Here is a 17,284-nt window from a genome sequence, read left to right on the forward strand (position 1 = left end):
GAAAAACATTATACTTTGATGAAGGTTTTATTTTTTTATATACTTAGTATGATTCATTCAGCTATGTGTATGAATACATATATATGTATTCATATATATGTGAATACACATGCTATGTGTATACTGTCTGTCCAGTTCAGTCAAGTTGTCTTCTTTAATTGAAAAATAAAAGATGAGGGGTTCCCATTGTGGCTCAGCAGGTTAAGGACCCAATGCTGTCCCTGAGAGGATGTGGGTTTGATCCCTGGCCTTGCAGCAAGCCGCGATGTTAGGTCGCAGATGCGGCTTGAAGCCTATGTTGCTATGGCTGTGGCATAAGCCACAGCTGCAGCTCCAATTCGACCCTTAGCCCAGGAACGTCCATATGCTACAGATGTGGCCGTAAAAAGAAAAAAAAGAAGAGACATCTTCCTGAATCATAAGCCAGTGATTTACACTGCCCCAGGTGATCAGAGAATGTTAAGCTAAAATAATTTAGTTTACATTGTATAGGGACAGTTTCAGAAAAATGCATTTTCTTACTTACTATGTTTACCCACATTTCAAAACAAAGTGACTGATATTCAAGTTATACATAGTAATAAACTTAAGTACAAAGTAGGAAAAGATAAACTATAGGTACATGCTAAATATTTGTTTTTCTTCAAAGTGAACAAATACCAGAGTATGTAGAAAAACTGGCAGATATCTGGACAGTTTCTCTCAGTACTCATTCATTTAAGAAATATTTACCCAAGATCTAAAATGTGACAAGTACCATTCCAAGTACTGAGGTTTCAATCTATTCTAGCACTTTACACAACTGTCTAGGGTTAACCTCTGAAAAAAATTCAATTTTGAAACAGTTCTACAGTAAAGAATACAAAATCAGTTAAAAGTTCACCTCTGCACTAAAATATTTCTTCCCTGACTGTAGTTATTCAACCCTAAAGAGTATTTTTAAGTAGCTTCTACTTGTAAAGGATTGTCTGAACAGCCTTTAGATTAAGTAATATGTTTTCTCAAATTATTCTCTACTATAAGGGAACTAATCACTAAAGCTGTTTGTAATTCACATAGAGGAAAATGGAAACCTCTGAGAAATATTTCTCAGAGGTCCTCTATAGTCTGCCTAATTCAATTAACATGATCCTAATCCTAGGCTGCAAAGTAGTAGAGAACAGGAAGGTTTTTCTGCTTAGAAGAATCTAAGTGCTCCTCACATAGAACATCTCTATCTTTTAAAAATTTCCTCTGAGAATTCCACTGTTCATAACACAGAACTTAACTCCTCTGTGCTTCACTGTTTCTACTGGTTAAAATGATAATTAGAATACTTATCTCTCAAGAATGTTTTGGGATTAAATTAGATAAGGCACAAAAAGGGCTTAGTGTTCAATCATAACTGAAGACATCAACCATCATAATTATCCTAAGTTGAGTTTTCAATAACAGCTTACATTTACCACCATCAACAGCCACAAAACTATAGTCAAAGAAGGATAATAAGCTACAACAGGGCTATTAAAAAGATTTCTCTATGTTTCGGCAAGATGATCACATATGTTCCTCAAGCTAAGCAACAGACTTAAATATTACTAACAGCCAGAATTCCTAAAAATTACTGAGTTTCAGAAATTTTCAGGACTCAAATTGAAGTGTCACCAGCAAGATGCTTTATTAACATTTTACTTGCTTCCAAAGATTCAGAAGTATTTCCTCTCTTTAAAAACACATTTTTTTTCTTTTTATTTCAAAGTGAAGTTAAAAGAACTTACTAAATAAATACACAAACAGAGGAGTTAAGACTATTTAAAAAATACTGTTATTATCTACTAGCCTCATCCTGATCAAACCACACTGGAAATCTTTAAAATGATATTATTCAAAGAAAATTAAAAACAAACAGAAACAAACCCAAGTAAACAAGGAGAAAAGTCTTTATTGTTTAATTAAATCTGGAAAGTGATAAGGTACTACAAATAAAGAAATTAAAAAAGACAAATATACTGAAAACCTGAAGTAAGTAATAGTACTACTAATAAAAATCTTTCATTTAAAAACTCTGCGATCCTTCAAATATCTTGAAGAAAACCAAAAAAATCCCCAAATGGAGAGGTCACTAAATGTCCATGAACACTCACCCAACCATTGGTAGGAGATCTCTTGGAGACCCAGATGCTTGAATCAGCTGAAATAGTACCAAGTTTTTACTGATTACTCTTAATAGGGCAATGGAGCACAGGTTAACTCCATACTATCAAATATTAAAGGTTATTAATATTGGTAATTTCTACCCACTACCATTACAAATTGTTCAAAAGAGAAGGAGAAGTTCTAAGATGAATAAAACTTACTGCATGCACGTGTGAAAATGCATACACTTCCTTCAGCTCTCTTCGTGACATAAATCTGATAATGTAATTCTTCTTATAAGTGTAAATATACAGGCAGAACAAAAGTTTCTAAATTAATATGAAATTCTTAAAGGAAGATAAAATATTCCTTATTTTTTCTTTTCTTTTCTTTTCTTTTATGGCCACCCCACAGCACATGGAGTTTTCAGGCCAGGGATCAGACCTGAGCCATAGTTGAGATCTACACCACAGCTGTGACAAGAGTGGATCCATTTATTTATTTATTTATTTATTTATTTTTAAAATTAAAGTATAGCTGATTTACAATGTTGTGCCAATTTCTGCTGTAAAGCATAGTGACCCTTTAAGCCACCGTGCCAGGCGGGAGATCTAATCTATGTCTGGGTGCTACAGATATGCCACCAATCCCACTGCATCACCAGGAATTCCTAGAGTATTTCTTAAATTGGTTCACACAAAAAATTCCAAAAAACAATTTTTCAAAAAGACAATGCCAATTTCTTAATCATAAGTACTTCAGTTAACACAGAGGAAAATATTTTCAGTTCACTGAATTTAAAAATAAATAGTTCTGGGAGTTCCCATCGTGGCTCAGTGGTATCGAACCCAACTAGTATCCATGAGGATGTGGGTTTGATCCCTAGTCTTGCTCGGTGGGTTAAGGATCCGGCACTGCCATGAGCTGTGGTGTGGGTTGTCGATGCAGCTCGGATCCTACGTTGCCATGGCTGTGGTGTAGGCCGGCAGCTGCAGCTCTGATTTAACCCCTAGCCTGGGAACTTCCATATGTTGTGGGTGTGGCCCTAAAAAGACAAAAAAAAAAAAAACAAAAAAAAAACATATATATATATCTCTCTCTCTATATATATATATCTTAACTATAGGCCTTTTAATACACTAATGATTCTTCTAATCAGAAGATTTTCATATTTCAACACATTAAAGAACTCATAACACAAAGACTAAATAAACACCTCTTCAAAAGTGAGAAGCATAGTTAACATTATTGATTAAAACCTGAAAGTTACCAATTTAACAGAAAATATCTGTTAATTCAAAAAGAGGAGTTTAAGCAGTATCAGTACTTAGATGAAAATACAATAATATTTTTCTCAATCTCTGGAAGTTGGGAGGTAGGATAACTCCCCTACCGCTCTGCATTCCCCTCACACCAAGACTTACTCCTAAGGTCTATGTGGTAAAATGAGGACATTCTACCACTGCAGAAATGGCCAAGGTCAAAAAATGGAAGATTCTATATTTCTGCATTTTCTTAAGTAACTGAAGATATAAAAACTACTTCTGCCCGATATATGTGTATCAAGTAAGCAAACAAGCAAAACAAGCTTTATTTGGAGTAAATATTTTAAACAGACAGGAAGCAAAGAACACTGACATTTTAAGGTCAAGTACGCACATTCAAGCTACTGAAGAAACACTGAAATCTCAAGCCAGCAAATATACTACCAACCTGGCTGATGAATGATTTAACTATTACAGTTTTAAAAATAGCTTTGTGATATATCTACCACTTATTGAACATAAAAGAATTTTTGAAGTCTTGAGAACAGCAACAAAATAAGGAAGAGCAAAAGCATAGAAATTTTCATCTGCCTATAGTAGATGAAGAAAATAAAGTCAAGGAGAGATTTAAGAATAGAATGGTGAAAAGGAAAGCCTAACAGACTAGCCCTACAGTGATTGCAAATCCTAATGTCCCAAAAATATGAAACACTAAGTATAAGGAAGGAAATAATCAAGAATGGAGTAGAGATTGATATATTAAAAACTTGTGTGTGAGAAAAATTCAAACATTTCAAATCTTATATTGTAAATTTTAAATGACAAAGTATATCAATGTTACCTTTCTTTCGAAAGAGTGCATTTAGGTAATTTTCTGCTTGGCATTCAATCTTTTCAGTGTTGGACTGGCCCTGAGATGATAGTTCCTCTGTTGGTGTTGACTGTGCAGAATCAAGAGATGGTATACAATCCTAAAATTAGAAGAAAACAACATTTAAAAAAACCCACTTTTTACTTAAAGAAGAAACTCAATTTAAAATGGCAAAAAATTTTAATTCTCTAAATGCTCATTTGTTCTATCTTTTAAATACATCAAATTACATACAGAACATAAAGTTTGGGAACAGAGTGGGAAAACAAGCCCTTCCTGGGCTAAACTAGCTTTATTCCTTAGCAAAACTACTGGCGGGGGTTGGGGGAGCAGGCAGAGAACAGATAAAATATATAGTTAATTGAGTCCACTATATAGCATACCAGTAATAAGAGTTTTAAGAACAAAGCAGATCTGTTTATCCTACCAATCCAACCAAAATGGGTACAAGTTCTCAAGTTCGCATTTTCTTTCAGCCCTTCTCACAACAAGTACATAAAGAACTAGACCCTTCACCACACAAGAAGATGCTGCTTGTCTAGTTTATGCCTTGTTTACAGTAGACCTTAATAATTAATCATTTCACAGGAGAAAATTATGATATCCAAAAGACTTGGTGAGAAAATAAAAGGCTAAAAAGAAGTATTACATTATCCTCCAACCACACTAACTCCTAAGAAATCAGACTCTAGGGGGTCGCAGACCAAATTACACTCTCCCTTGTCTACCTAAATACAAAACAGATTTGAACTGAACTTTATGAGTTGGGGAGCTTTAAGAAAGAAATGTGCAAAAGATGAGTGTGTTTGGATTTTCACATGCAAGTTAAACTAAATGTAAGACTTCTAGGAGAAGACTTTAAAACATTCTTCTCCTTACCAAAATCAAGTATTTAAACTGTACTGTAGGTCACAAATTTTCAGAACAAATTATGTTAGAAAAGTTGTGATACAATTGTGCAATTAGTTTAGAAATAATTTCATAGCACTAAAACTTACACTGACTGCTTCTCTCTGTAGGTTACAAAATGAACATTTTTCATCCATAGACCAGTCAGTCAGCTCTTCTGGTTCACAGTCTTTAAAAGAGGGAAAAATATTGATTAATTATACTAACTTTATTAAAACAAATAAAACCACCACTTCCCTTAGCAACGGCTCATATAAAAAAACTAACTATTAACAATAAGGGAAAAAGGCCTAATTTTAAAATTAAACTGGTGACATCAAGAAAGAAATATGCAAAGTAATTTTGCACTATTACCGGACAAAGCAGCAAGAACAACAAGCTGGTTATAAATTAATTTTCCAACAATAGAGTTTTAAGTATCATCTAGCTGTCTGAAAGATTCAATCTATCATTGTCTATTAATTTTTATTTTCACTATGAAAGAAATCAGAATGAACAGTGATTTGGGGATAAAGGGATAAATTTTGCACATCATGAAAGACAACAAAAAACAGAGAAAAGGAGCACAGCACCAGAAAAGCCTACAGATTTGAGAAAATGGAATGCTGTCCAAGAAAAAAAAAGAAATACACTGCTAAAAAGTCAGATCAGATTTATATTACTTTGCTTTAAGGATCTGTTACAAGAGTTAGAATAAAGATCAAGTAAACAAATTACATTATCCATTACCAAATATGGATTTTTTTTCCACAGGAATGTTTTTATAATCCAACTACTGTAATATATTAGAGAGTTTGTGGAAAACAATTTTTAATGAAGGAATATTATGAAGGTATAATAACGTTGTCATCCTAGCACAGACAGTAATTTTTCAAACTTACTCCTTGCAACTCCCTCTAATTTCTTTTCTCAAATTCATATACAGAACCTCAAATATATAAACCATTATCATCTGAGGCAGCTACACTGGAACTAATTTGAAAAGCACTGGTGTATCACAGTAATTTCTCTTATAATTCTGAAATACAATGAATCTGAATATGTTTTATGCTAACTACACACAGACAATAAACTTATCTCTCTGGGATGATTACAAATAAATACTAGTTAGGTTCAGCCCCTGGGATATTCTTACATTAATCCAGATAGATAGGACAGAATAGAGGATAATATAATTTGTTGGAATATAGGGTGTAGTGATAGCGTCCTTTGATTTTTGGCAGTAGTCCAAAAATATTCCTAATAATTATATAAACTTCCAAGGAATAGGGAATGAGAATATAAGATCCAGTACAGGGTAAGGAAAAGTTTACTGGATTTGAAGTCTCCAGTAACCTGGAATGGAACTTACTAGCTATGACTTTGCCAAGATACAAAGTTTTTGTTTTAATTTCCACATCTGTAAAATAAGGATCCTTTCACCTAATTTACTTGTGATCAATTTTTTTTAAATGAAATTACTTTATAAGCTACAAAATACCATGCAAAAGCTAATTATTAACAAGACAGTCCCCAGCCATTACTTTTAAAATCCTCTTCTATCACACATGTATATAAAAATGTAAGTTTACAGCATATAATTTTAATTGAATATCAGCTTAAGAAAACTGATCACTATTTCTATATACCCGACAAACCAAAAGGTTTAACAATCTATACAACTGAAAACCCAGAATTGTAGCTATGCAGGTTCATAATTTTTTCCAACCTTTCGCCTTGTCACTAGAATAGAAATATATATTCATACTCTTGAATATAAGATCATGCAGTGTCTCTTACTAGGGAGGCACAGCTCTCTGACCAATGAAATGAACATGAGAAGTAACAACAGACTATTCCAAGGTGAGGCTTTAGAAGGCATGGCAAGTTCCCTCAATTCTCTTCAATTTCCAACACTCAACATCAGAAAAACCTGCCCCATAAAGCCAATATTCCCTCGAGTCTGAGAAATGGAATCATGAGGAGATGTAATCCCTACCCACAGCCTAGAGTGCAGTGAATGAGATGACCCAATAACAGATTCTGGAGATGTCTGCTACATAGCTTATACAGCATTACTGTACACTGTAGCAAAAACTTACTCATATGCAAAGCATAATTTTGATAGATCAAGGAAATCTTACTGCTTTTTAAAATTATGGCCTCATGAATAAGAATATGAAAGAAATCCAGCATTGGAATTTTGGAAAAATAGCTAAATCGGTCTGAAAAAGGGGTATTTTTGAAAAATTGTTGAAACATTTCATAAAGTTTTAGTGATAAATAGGTCGACTTAAAGGACAACTTTGGGTTAATTAAAACAATTACCACTTGTAAAATAAAATTAGGCATGATAAGATTATCCTAATTTATTTATTTTAGGTGAAGTTCTTCAAGGAAATGTTAATTAAAGTAAATGCCTACATAGTTAAATATATGGCACTGAATAATCAATGATTACATAAATGCCATTAAATGTTACTGGGTTCAGGAGTTCCCGTCGTGGCGCAGTGGTTAACGAATCCGACTAGGAACCATGAGATCGCGGGTTCGGTCCCTGCCCTTGCTCAGTGGGTTAAGGATCCGGCATTGCCGTGAGCTGTGGTGTAGGTTGCAGACGCGGCTCGGATCCCGCGTTGCTGTGGCTCTGGCGTAGGCCGGTGGCTACAGCTCCGATTCAACCCCTAGCCTGGGAACCTCCATATGCCGCGGAAGCGGCCCAAGAGATAGCAACAACAACAACAACAAAAGACAAAAGACCAAAAAAAAAAAAAAAAAAAAGAATTAAAAAAAAAAAAAAAAGAATTATAAATGTTACTGGGTTCAAAAATTATGAATTTACTTAGAAATATTTAATAATTACTCTTTATATGGCAACTTAATTTTCAGTCCAAATAAAAGATAGTGGCATACATCTTATACATTCATATATATATATATATATATATATATATATATATATATATATACACACACACCTACATATATAGCAATTTTTAAAATGATTTTTATTTTTTCCATTATAGCTGGTTTACATTGTTCTGTCAATTTTCTACAGTCACACATACACATTCCTTTTTCTCACATTATCATACTCCATCATAAGTGACTAGATATAGTTCCCAGTGCTCATACAGCAGGATCTCATTGCTTATCTATTCCAAAGGCAATAGTTTGCATTTATTAACCCCAAATTCCCAGCCCATTCCATTCCCTCCCCCCTCCCACTTGGCAACCACAGGTCTGTTCTCCATGTCCATGATTTTCTTTTCGGTAGAAAGCTTCATTTGTGCTGTATATTAGGAAAAGAAATTTTGAATAGTCACCTCTAGGCCAGATTTCTCTCTCTGTCCAGGCTGTCCTTTCAGGTCATAAAAATTAAAAAACCATTATAAAAAATGATTCATTTTCTCTCTCAATTAAAATGTGACAATGAATCAGATATTCATCACTAAAGTTGTCTCTTATTTTGAAATTTTAATACATGAAGGTATCTCAAAAGCTCAAAACAGGTCAAATTATGTGCCTTATACAACTAGCCTTATTAATAAAAGGCAATGTCATATATTAAAACTGATAGTAAAGGAATGACAAAGATCAACCTTTCCACCATTTATACATACTCTTGTGGTCTAAGTCTGGCTCCAATCATTTACCTAATCTATCTGGGAAAGATAACAGACTTAAATTAGAGAGCCTTGGTAGAGCTTCCATGCCTGCCTGCCTGCATTTCTCACAAGTGTCCTATCTTAATAAATCTGTTTCTTGCCTATCAAAAAAAAAAAAATTAGAGAGCCTTGTACTGAATCATGTCTTTCCACATACTAGACCATGTGGCCTTGAGCAAGTTACTTTCTCTGACCTTCAATTTCCTTATCTGTAAAATGAGGATAATCATAATTGCAGCTTAAAGGTTATAGTAAAAATTAAATAAAAACATATGCATAACACATAAATCCAGTAGACGTTACTTTCATTTTCTTTTAAATAACCACACCTTTTTTTTAATGCTTATACTGTCTTCAGTACCCTCTGACTATAGAAAATAAAATTGGAGTTCTTAAAGATAAAGCCCAATGAAAATGTGAAAAAGGAGAATACTAAAAAATAGATTTTTCATTAAGGTCATAAAAAAGTGGTTATAACTATGTTGATTTGAGAAAAGATGCTGAACAGTAGGCAATACAATCAATTTTTTTCACTATGAGATTATATATAAACTACAATGAAAGTATAAAGGAGAAAAGAAAAACTATTCATAATCCCATCATCCAGGGATAATGATTAACATTTTGCAATATATCCTTCCAGTTTATATTCCATGACTTTCAAATAATTAGCATCAGCTGAGAATCTCATACTAGGTGAAGTTGGTCAGAAAGAGAAAGACAAATACCATACGATATCACTTACATGTGGAATCTAAAATATGGCACAAATGAACCTATCTGCAGACTCATGGTCATGAAGAACAGACCTGTGGGTGCCAAGGGGAGAGAGGAGGGAGTGGGATGAACTGGGAGTTTGGGGTTAGTAGATGCAAACTATTGCATTTGAAGTGGATAAACAATGCGATCCTGCTGTATAGCAACAGGGAACTATATCCTATCACTTATGATGGAACATGATGGAAGATAATATGAGAAAAAGAATAGATATATTTTATATCTATAGATATATGATATTATATATATCTATTAAAATAGATATATACTATATCTATAGCTAGATCGATCATACATCTCTATATATAAAAGAATAGATTTATACTATATCTATCATAATAGATATATATTATATCTATAGATCTCTCTCTCTCTACATATCTATCTCTGGGTCGCTTAGCTGTACAGCAGAAAATGACAGAACACTGTAAATCAACTATAATAAAAATTATTTAAAAATTTAAAAAAATGAAAGATGAGCCCCCACTATTGATTGTACAAACATTACAGGGATAACAAAAGAATATTATGTATATCTATTATATATATAATATATACATCTATTATAATAAATATATACAATATCTATAGATATATCTATCCATATAAAAGAATAGATATATATCCATATATATTATATATGATATGAGAAAAAGAATAGATATATACTATACCTATTAGAATAGATATATACTATATCTATAGATATACATAGATGTATATCTGGGTTGCTTTGCTGTACAGTAGAAATTGACAGAACATTGTAAATCAACTATAATAAAAATTTTTTAAAAATTAAAAAAATGAAAGATGGGTCCCCACTACTGATCATATAAACATTAAAAGGATAATAAAATATTATATACATCAGTTTCCCACAAACTTGGATAAAATGGACAGATTCTTTGAAAAACACAATCTACCAAATTTCACACAAGAAAAAATACATAACCTCAGTAGGCATTTAACAATTAAAGAAATTAAATCAATAAATAACCTTCCAAAATAGAAAGCACCATCCCAAGTGGTTTCTCTGTATCTGTTTCAGAAAACAGAAACAGAGGAAATATTTCCTCACTCATTCTTTGACTCCTAAACCTATGTGAACAGGCACCTTACCCAAGAAGAAGTGCAGATAGCAAATAAGCATATGAAAAGGTGCTCAGTATCACATGCCACTAGAGAAAAGCAAATTGAGAGGAAATACCACTATACACCTATTAGAATGGTTAAAGTCCAAAATGCTGACAACATGAAATGCTGGTGAGGATGTAAAGCAAAAGGAACTTAAGCTTTTCAAATAGGTGACTGCATAAGCAAACTGTGGAACATCCATACAGGAAGTGTTATTGTTTTACTGCACTTTGCTTTATTACACTTTGCAGATATTGCATTTTTTGCCAAAAATCAAAGGTTTGTGGCAACCTTGCTGTGTTGGGCAAGTTTATCAGCGCCATTTTTCCAAGAGCATTTATTCTCTTGGTGTCTCTATGACACATTTTAGTAATTCTCACAATGTTTCAAATGTTTCCATTATTATATATTTGTTGAAGTGATTTGTGATTTTTTACTCACCTTTGATATTACTATTATAATTGTTTTGGAGTGCCATGAACTGTGCTGATAAATACGATGGCAAACTTGGAGTTCCTGACATGGCACAGAGGGTTAAGAATCCAACTGCAGCAGCTTGGGTTGCTGTGGAGGTACGGGTTCGATCCTCAGCCCAGCACAGTGGGTTAAAGGATACAGCATTGCCAATGCTGCAGCACAGGTCACAGGCGCAGCACAGATTCAATCTCTGGCCCAGGTACTTCCATATGCCATGGGTGCAGCCATTAAAAAAGACGGCAAATTTAATAATTTTTTTTTGTGAATGTTCTGACTGCTCCATCAACTGGCCTGTCCCCAAACTCTCTCCCTCTCGTTGGGCCTCCCTATTCCTTAAGACACAACAAAATTGAAATCAGCCCAATTAATAACCCTATGATGGCCTCTAAGAGTTCAAGTGAAAGGAGAAATAGCAAGTCTCTCACTTTAAATCAAAAACTAGAAATGATTAAACCTAGTGAAGGAAGTATATCAAAAGCTAAGACAGGCTGGAAGCTAGGTCACTTGTGCCAAACCACCACATTGTGAATGTAAAGGAAAAGTTCTTAAAGGAAATTAAAAGTGCTACTCCAGTGAATAGATGAATGATAAGAAAGCAGAATAGTCTTAATGCTGATACGAAGAAAGTTGCAGTGGTTTGGATAGCCAGTCTTTTAAGCCAAAGCTTAGTCCAGAGCAAGTTCCTAACTCCCTTCAATTCTATGACGTCTGAGAGAAGTGAGGAAGCTACAGAAGAAAAGTCTGAAGCTAGCAGAGACTTGTTCATGACCTTTAAGGAAGGAAGGAAGCCACCTCTATAACATAAAAGTGCAAGGTGAAGCAACACTGCTGATATAAATGCTGTAGCAACTTATCCAGTAGGTTACCTAGGATTATTAAAGAAGGCAGCCATACTAAATGACAGATTTTAAAAGTAGACAAAACAACCTCATATTGGAAGAAGACACCATCTAGGACTTTTGTAGCTAAAAAGGAGAAGTCAACGTCTGGCTTCAAAGCCGCAAAGGACATACTGACTCTCTTGCTAGGGGCTAATGAAATTGATAACTTAAGTTTCAGTCAATGCTCATTTACCATTCCAAAAGTTCTATGGACCCTAAGAATTACATTAAATTCACATTGCCTACACTCTATAAATGGGACAATAAAGCCTGGATGATAACACATCTGTTGACAACATGATTTATTGAATATTTTAAGCTCACCATTGAGGGTTACTACTCAGAAAAAAATTGTTTTTAAGATGTGACTGTCCATTGACAATGAACCTGGTCATTCAAGAGCTCTGATGGAGATGTATAATAAGATTCATGTTTTTTCATGCCTGCCTACACAATATCCATTTTGCAGCCCATGGATCAGGAGTCATTCTGACTTTCAAATCTTACTCAAGAAATATCTACAGTTGGCAAAGATAGTCCTCTAATGTATCTGGGCAAAGTAAATTGTAAGCTTTCTGGAAAAGATTCACCATTTTGGATGCCATGGAGAAAATCCATGATTCATAGGAAGAGGTCAAAATATCAACAAAATTTAACAGGAGTTTTGAAGCAGCTGATTCCAACTTTCATGAATGTCTTTGAAGGGTTCAGGACTTCAATAGAATAAGTAACCACAGATGTGGTGGAAATAGCAAGAAAAATGTAATCAGAGGTAGAGCCTAAAGATATGACTGAATTGTTGTAAACTCATGAAAAAACTTTAAAGTATAATGAGTTGCCACTGCTGCTGCTGCTTCTTTTTTTAAATAAATTTTAGTGGAGTACAGGTGACTAAGAGTTGCTTCTTACGGTTGAGCATAGAAGGTGATTTCCTGAGATGGAATCTACTCATGAATATACTGTGAAAACTGTTAAGATGACAACAAAAGATTTACAATATCACATAAATTTAGCTGATAAAGCAATAGCAGGTTTTGAGAGGACTGACTCCAATTATAAAAGAAGTTCACTGTGGGTAGTATGCTATCAAATAGAACTAATGTTATAGAGAAATTATTTGTGAAAGGAAGAGTAAATTGAGAGTAGCAAACTTGTCTTATTTTAAGAAATTGAGGCAGCCACCCCAACCTTCAGCAACTACCAGCCTAATCAGTGAGCAGCCATAAACATCAGGCAAGACCGTCTACCAGCAAAACAATTATGACTTGCTAAAGGCTCAAGTGATTATTAGCATTTTTAGCAGTGTTTTTTAACTAAGGTAGGTACATTGTTTTTTATACATAATGCTATTGCACACCTAACAGACTACAGTATAGTATAAACATAACTGTACAAACCAAAAACTTTATATGCACTGGGAAACCAAAATTTTCACAAGACTCACTTTATTGTGTTATTCTCTTAATTGCAGCAATCTGGAACTGAACCTGCAATACTGCTGAGATATGCCTGTACACTTGGGATAAGTCTTTGTGCACACATTGAGAAAAACTAGTATAACTTATTTAACTATAAAATATTATTAGATTTTCCAGTTTTAATATAAATAATCATCAATTCATACTAGAAACTACTCATTTTTAAGTTAATACCTAGTGAATTCCTAGTAGGAAGAGATCCTATTTATTTTTCTTTCCTCATTGATCATCACAGCTCCTAACACAAAATAAGCATTCAGAATATTTCATCCAATAAATATTATTAAAAAGAAGCTCTGTTGGCTCCATCATCATAATGTTAACAGTCGGAAAAAACGGAAGTTAAGCCAAAAACATTAAATGTCAGCCAGTGGTATAATAACTCAGGGAATAGCAGACTCTACTATTAACAGCCAGAGAATAAACATTTCAGGTTTTGCAGGACATTTGGTCTCTGTCACAACCTTTCAACTCTACTGCTGCAATACAAACGTAGCCATAGAGAGTATGTCAACAAATGAGAGGGGCTGTTTCCAATAAAACTTTATTAATTGGACAATTAAATTTGAACTTCATATAGTTGTCACATGTCACAAAATAGTATAATTTCTTCTGATATTTTTTCAACTATGTAAAATCCATTCTTAGATCACAGGCCACTCAAAACAGTCAGTGAGCTGGATTTGGCCCACATGCTATAGCTTGCATACCTCTGATATAATTTCTCCTTGAAATGTGGACACACCTAGAAAAAAGCCAATAAGGATCTATCAGCCATTTTACATATACCTATTGTACTCTTCTCCTATTTTTGTAAATATCCCTAGTCAGGACAAGTAAATCAGATGATCCCACAAATGACAGAAACTGGTTCAAGAATAAGACATGATAAAGGATTGATTAAAGCAGACTTTCCTGCTTAACAGTCCTGTAACGGCAGGAAAAATGAGTTTTGGGAAGGTAGAAGTGATTACACACTAGGGAGTACATAAAAGTTCATGACATTGAAAGTTTCTTTGGAGAATTTACTCCAGAAATGAATAATACTTATTATTCTTCAAAAGGACAAAAAGTCCTAAGAACAGATCAAAGGAAGCAGAAAGCTAGGACTTTTGTTTCCAACAAATTAAAAATTAGCAGCATTCAAAAGCTTCTTTCAAAACTATTCAATCTGGAGGCAACTCTGAATCAGATTCAAGAATTAAAATATAAACCTCTCAAATCACAAATATATATGATAAAAAGTCTTAAAATTAAAATCACACTGTATGCTAAAGTTGACTTGTAGGATACAGTGTGTATAGTTTTTTGTGCCTACCGTTTTTGTTCACTAGTGTATCATTTGAGTATATAAAATTCTTCTTTTTTTTTTTTTTTGTCTTTTTGCCTTTTCTAGGGCCGCTCCCTTGGCATATGGAGGTTCCCAGGCTAGGGTCTAATCGGAGCTGTAGCGGCCAGCCTAGCCAGAGCCACAGCAACGTGGGATCAGAGCCGCGTCTGCAACCTACACCACAGCTCACGGCAACGCCGGATCCTTAACCCACTGAGTAAAGCCAGGGATCGAACCTGAAACCTCATGGTTCCTAGTCGGATTTGTTAACCACTGAGCCACGACAGGAACTCTGAGTGTATAAAATTCTAGATCATCGTTCTTCATTATTACATAGTAGATCTATTATAATTAATTTAATTAATACCTCATTGCTTATAGCTCATTTCCATTCTTGTATTTTATTTTCAAACTATGCTTCCTTAGTATTCAAATAACACATTTCATTTTTGGAAATTAGAAAATATTAATAAATTAGAAAGAAAAAATTATTCCTGGTCCTATGACCTACAGGTAAACTTTAACATTTTAATTTAAAATATACATTTGGGAGTTCCTGTCGTGGCGCACTGGTTAACGAATCCCACTAGGAACCATGAGGTTGCGGGTTAGGTCCCTGCCCTTGCTCAGTGGGTTAATGATCCGGCGTTGCTGAGCTGTGGTGTAGGTCGCAGACGCGGCTCAGATCCCGCGTTGCTGTGGCTCTGGCTTAGGCCAGAGACTACAACTCCGATTAGACCCCTAGCCCGGGAACCTCCATATGCCGTGGGAGCAGCCCAAGAAATAGCAAAAAGACAAAAAATAAATAAATAAATAAGTGTTCAAAAACAAACAAACAAACAAAATAATAAAATAAAATAAAATATACATTTGATGTGAGAAAATGAATGTGTATATATATGCGTGTGTGTGTGTGTGTGTGTGAGAGAGAGAGAGAGAGAGAGAGAGAGACAGGGTCACTTTTCTGTACAGTAGAAAACTGACAGAACACTGAAAACCAACTATAATGTAAAAAACAAAAATCATTAAAAAATAAGACAGGAAAAAAATATATGTCTGGATATATTTATTCTTTTATTAAAGTAGTTGAAAAATAAAATACAAGAATTTATTTCCTTAGGACATTCTGCATTATGAAATAAGCAATTTTTGAAAAAAAACATAAACATATACACATATAATTATGTAAATAAAGGAAAATGGGAGAAGCAAGAGGCTTAGAATTACAAGTTGCAACTTGAGTTACCAAAAGGCAATTAAGTAAAACGCTGACTTCTGATATGAATGAGGACAGCAGGTTTAAAAAGAAAGACTAAAGAAATATCAAGCATAGGTTAAACTTTTGTTTCTTTGGATTTTTCCTTTCTTCATTTACATGCTCAGAAAAATAAGTGAAACTACAATTAGTCAGTGTTGTTTATAAATGTATCAGGTAAAATATTTAATTCAGTGTTAAACTATGATAAAATAAGAAAGGAGTGAAATAAGAGATAAAAGAAAAAGATCCTAACCATAATAACAATGATAAAATACTAGAATGGGCTCATTTTGGAGTTTTCATACTAAAAGTCATGTTTTGCACGGATATCTTTCATCTGATGAACATGGGTGGTTGGGACAAATGACCTTTCATGGATACTTTCAGTTCTAAGACTCATAACACAATTGTCCTGCCCAACACTGAAAAAGAATGAGTAGGAAAGTTGTGACTGCTCCCACTATCACTGTCACTCCCTCAACTCAAAAAGATTTATTTTTAAGAGAGAGGAGGACCTTTAAAGGACCTGGGTCTTCGAAGAATGGAAAGTATCAGAGTAGAATAGAAGGTAACAGAATTAGCATATAAAATTAACCAGGTACGAGACTCAGAAATAATTATTAAAAGTCAAAGTATAAAATCTATACCAGCACTGCACATTTTGTGAATGAATTGTACTATAAAATTTCAAATGTCTACAAAAATGTTCTCTCCTAGTGCTCTACGTTTCCAAGCAAGCAATAAAAAAACTAAACCGCACTACAGTAATTATAGCATAGATCAAAATCTTCCATTGGGATTTATGCTAGAGTTTGAAAGGGCAAGCTACAATAAATAACAAACAGTATTATACATAAATATAAAACTGTGAATACACATGGAAGGATTTCTCAAAGTGACAATTTGAGTTTCAGGCTGCTTGTATCATTAGCAACATATTTATTTAATTGAACCCCTTTAAGTCCTATTTAAGAATAAGTCAGACATAATGTATAAAATAACAAAAGTTAAATTTCACCATTAAACCAAAAACAAGCTTTTTTTCTATTTTGATCAGTGTACTGAAAAAATTTTTTAAAGATTATAATAACATTATGTAATAAGAGAAATAATATTTGGATCATTTTATTTCCTTATTTAAA

The 17,284-nt window shown here is 33.8% G+C and overlaps 1 protein-coding gene across 12 annotated transcripts in view; it reads right to left on the reverse strand.

The window, feature by feature from the left end:
* LCORL (ligand dependent nuclear receptor corepressor like) overlaps positions 1 to 17,284 on the reverse strand; it is a 162,493-nt gene that overhangs the window by 96,036 nt on the left and 49,173 nt on the right. For 7 of the 12 annotated variants that reach the window (XR_002346349.1, XM_021100303.1, XM_021100293.1 and 4 more), the window contains exons 3-4: positions 5,250 to 5,329; positions 4,222 to 4,351 (exon numbers count right to left, since the gene is read on the reverse strand). Coding sequence is in view for 10 of the 12 variants with exons in the window: in XM_021100303.1 (XP_020955962.1) it covers positions 4,222 to 4,351; positions 5,250 to 5,329 (210 nt within the window). In the remaining 2 variants the exon portion in view is untranslated. Of the gene's footprint in view, positions 1 to 2,123; positions 2,171 to 4,221; positions 4,352 to 5,249; positions 5,330 to 14,264; positions 14,300 to 17,284 lie in introns of all 12 variants that reach the window. The other 5 variants (XM_021100296.1, XM_021100297.1, XM_021100298.1 and 2 more) reach the window with 2 other exon arrangements.

This window comes from Sus scrofa, chromosome 8, assembly GCF_000003025.6.
Source record: "Sus scrofa isolate TJ Tabasco breed Duroc chromosome 8, Sscrofa11.1, whole genome shotgun sequence".
NCBI classification, from domain to species: Eukaryota; Metazoa; Chordata; class Mammalia; order Artiodactyla; family Suidae; genus Sus; species Sus scrofa.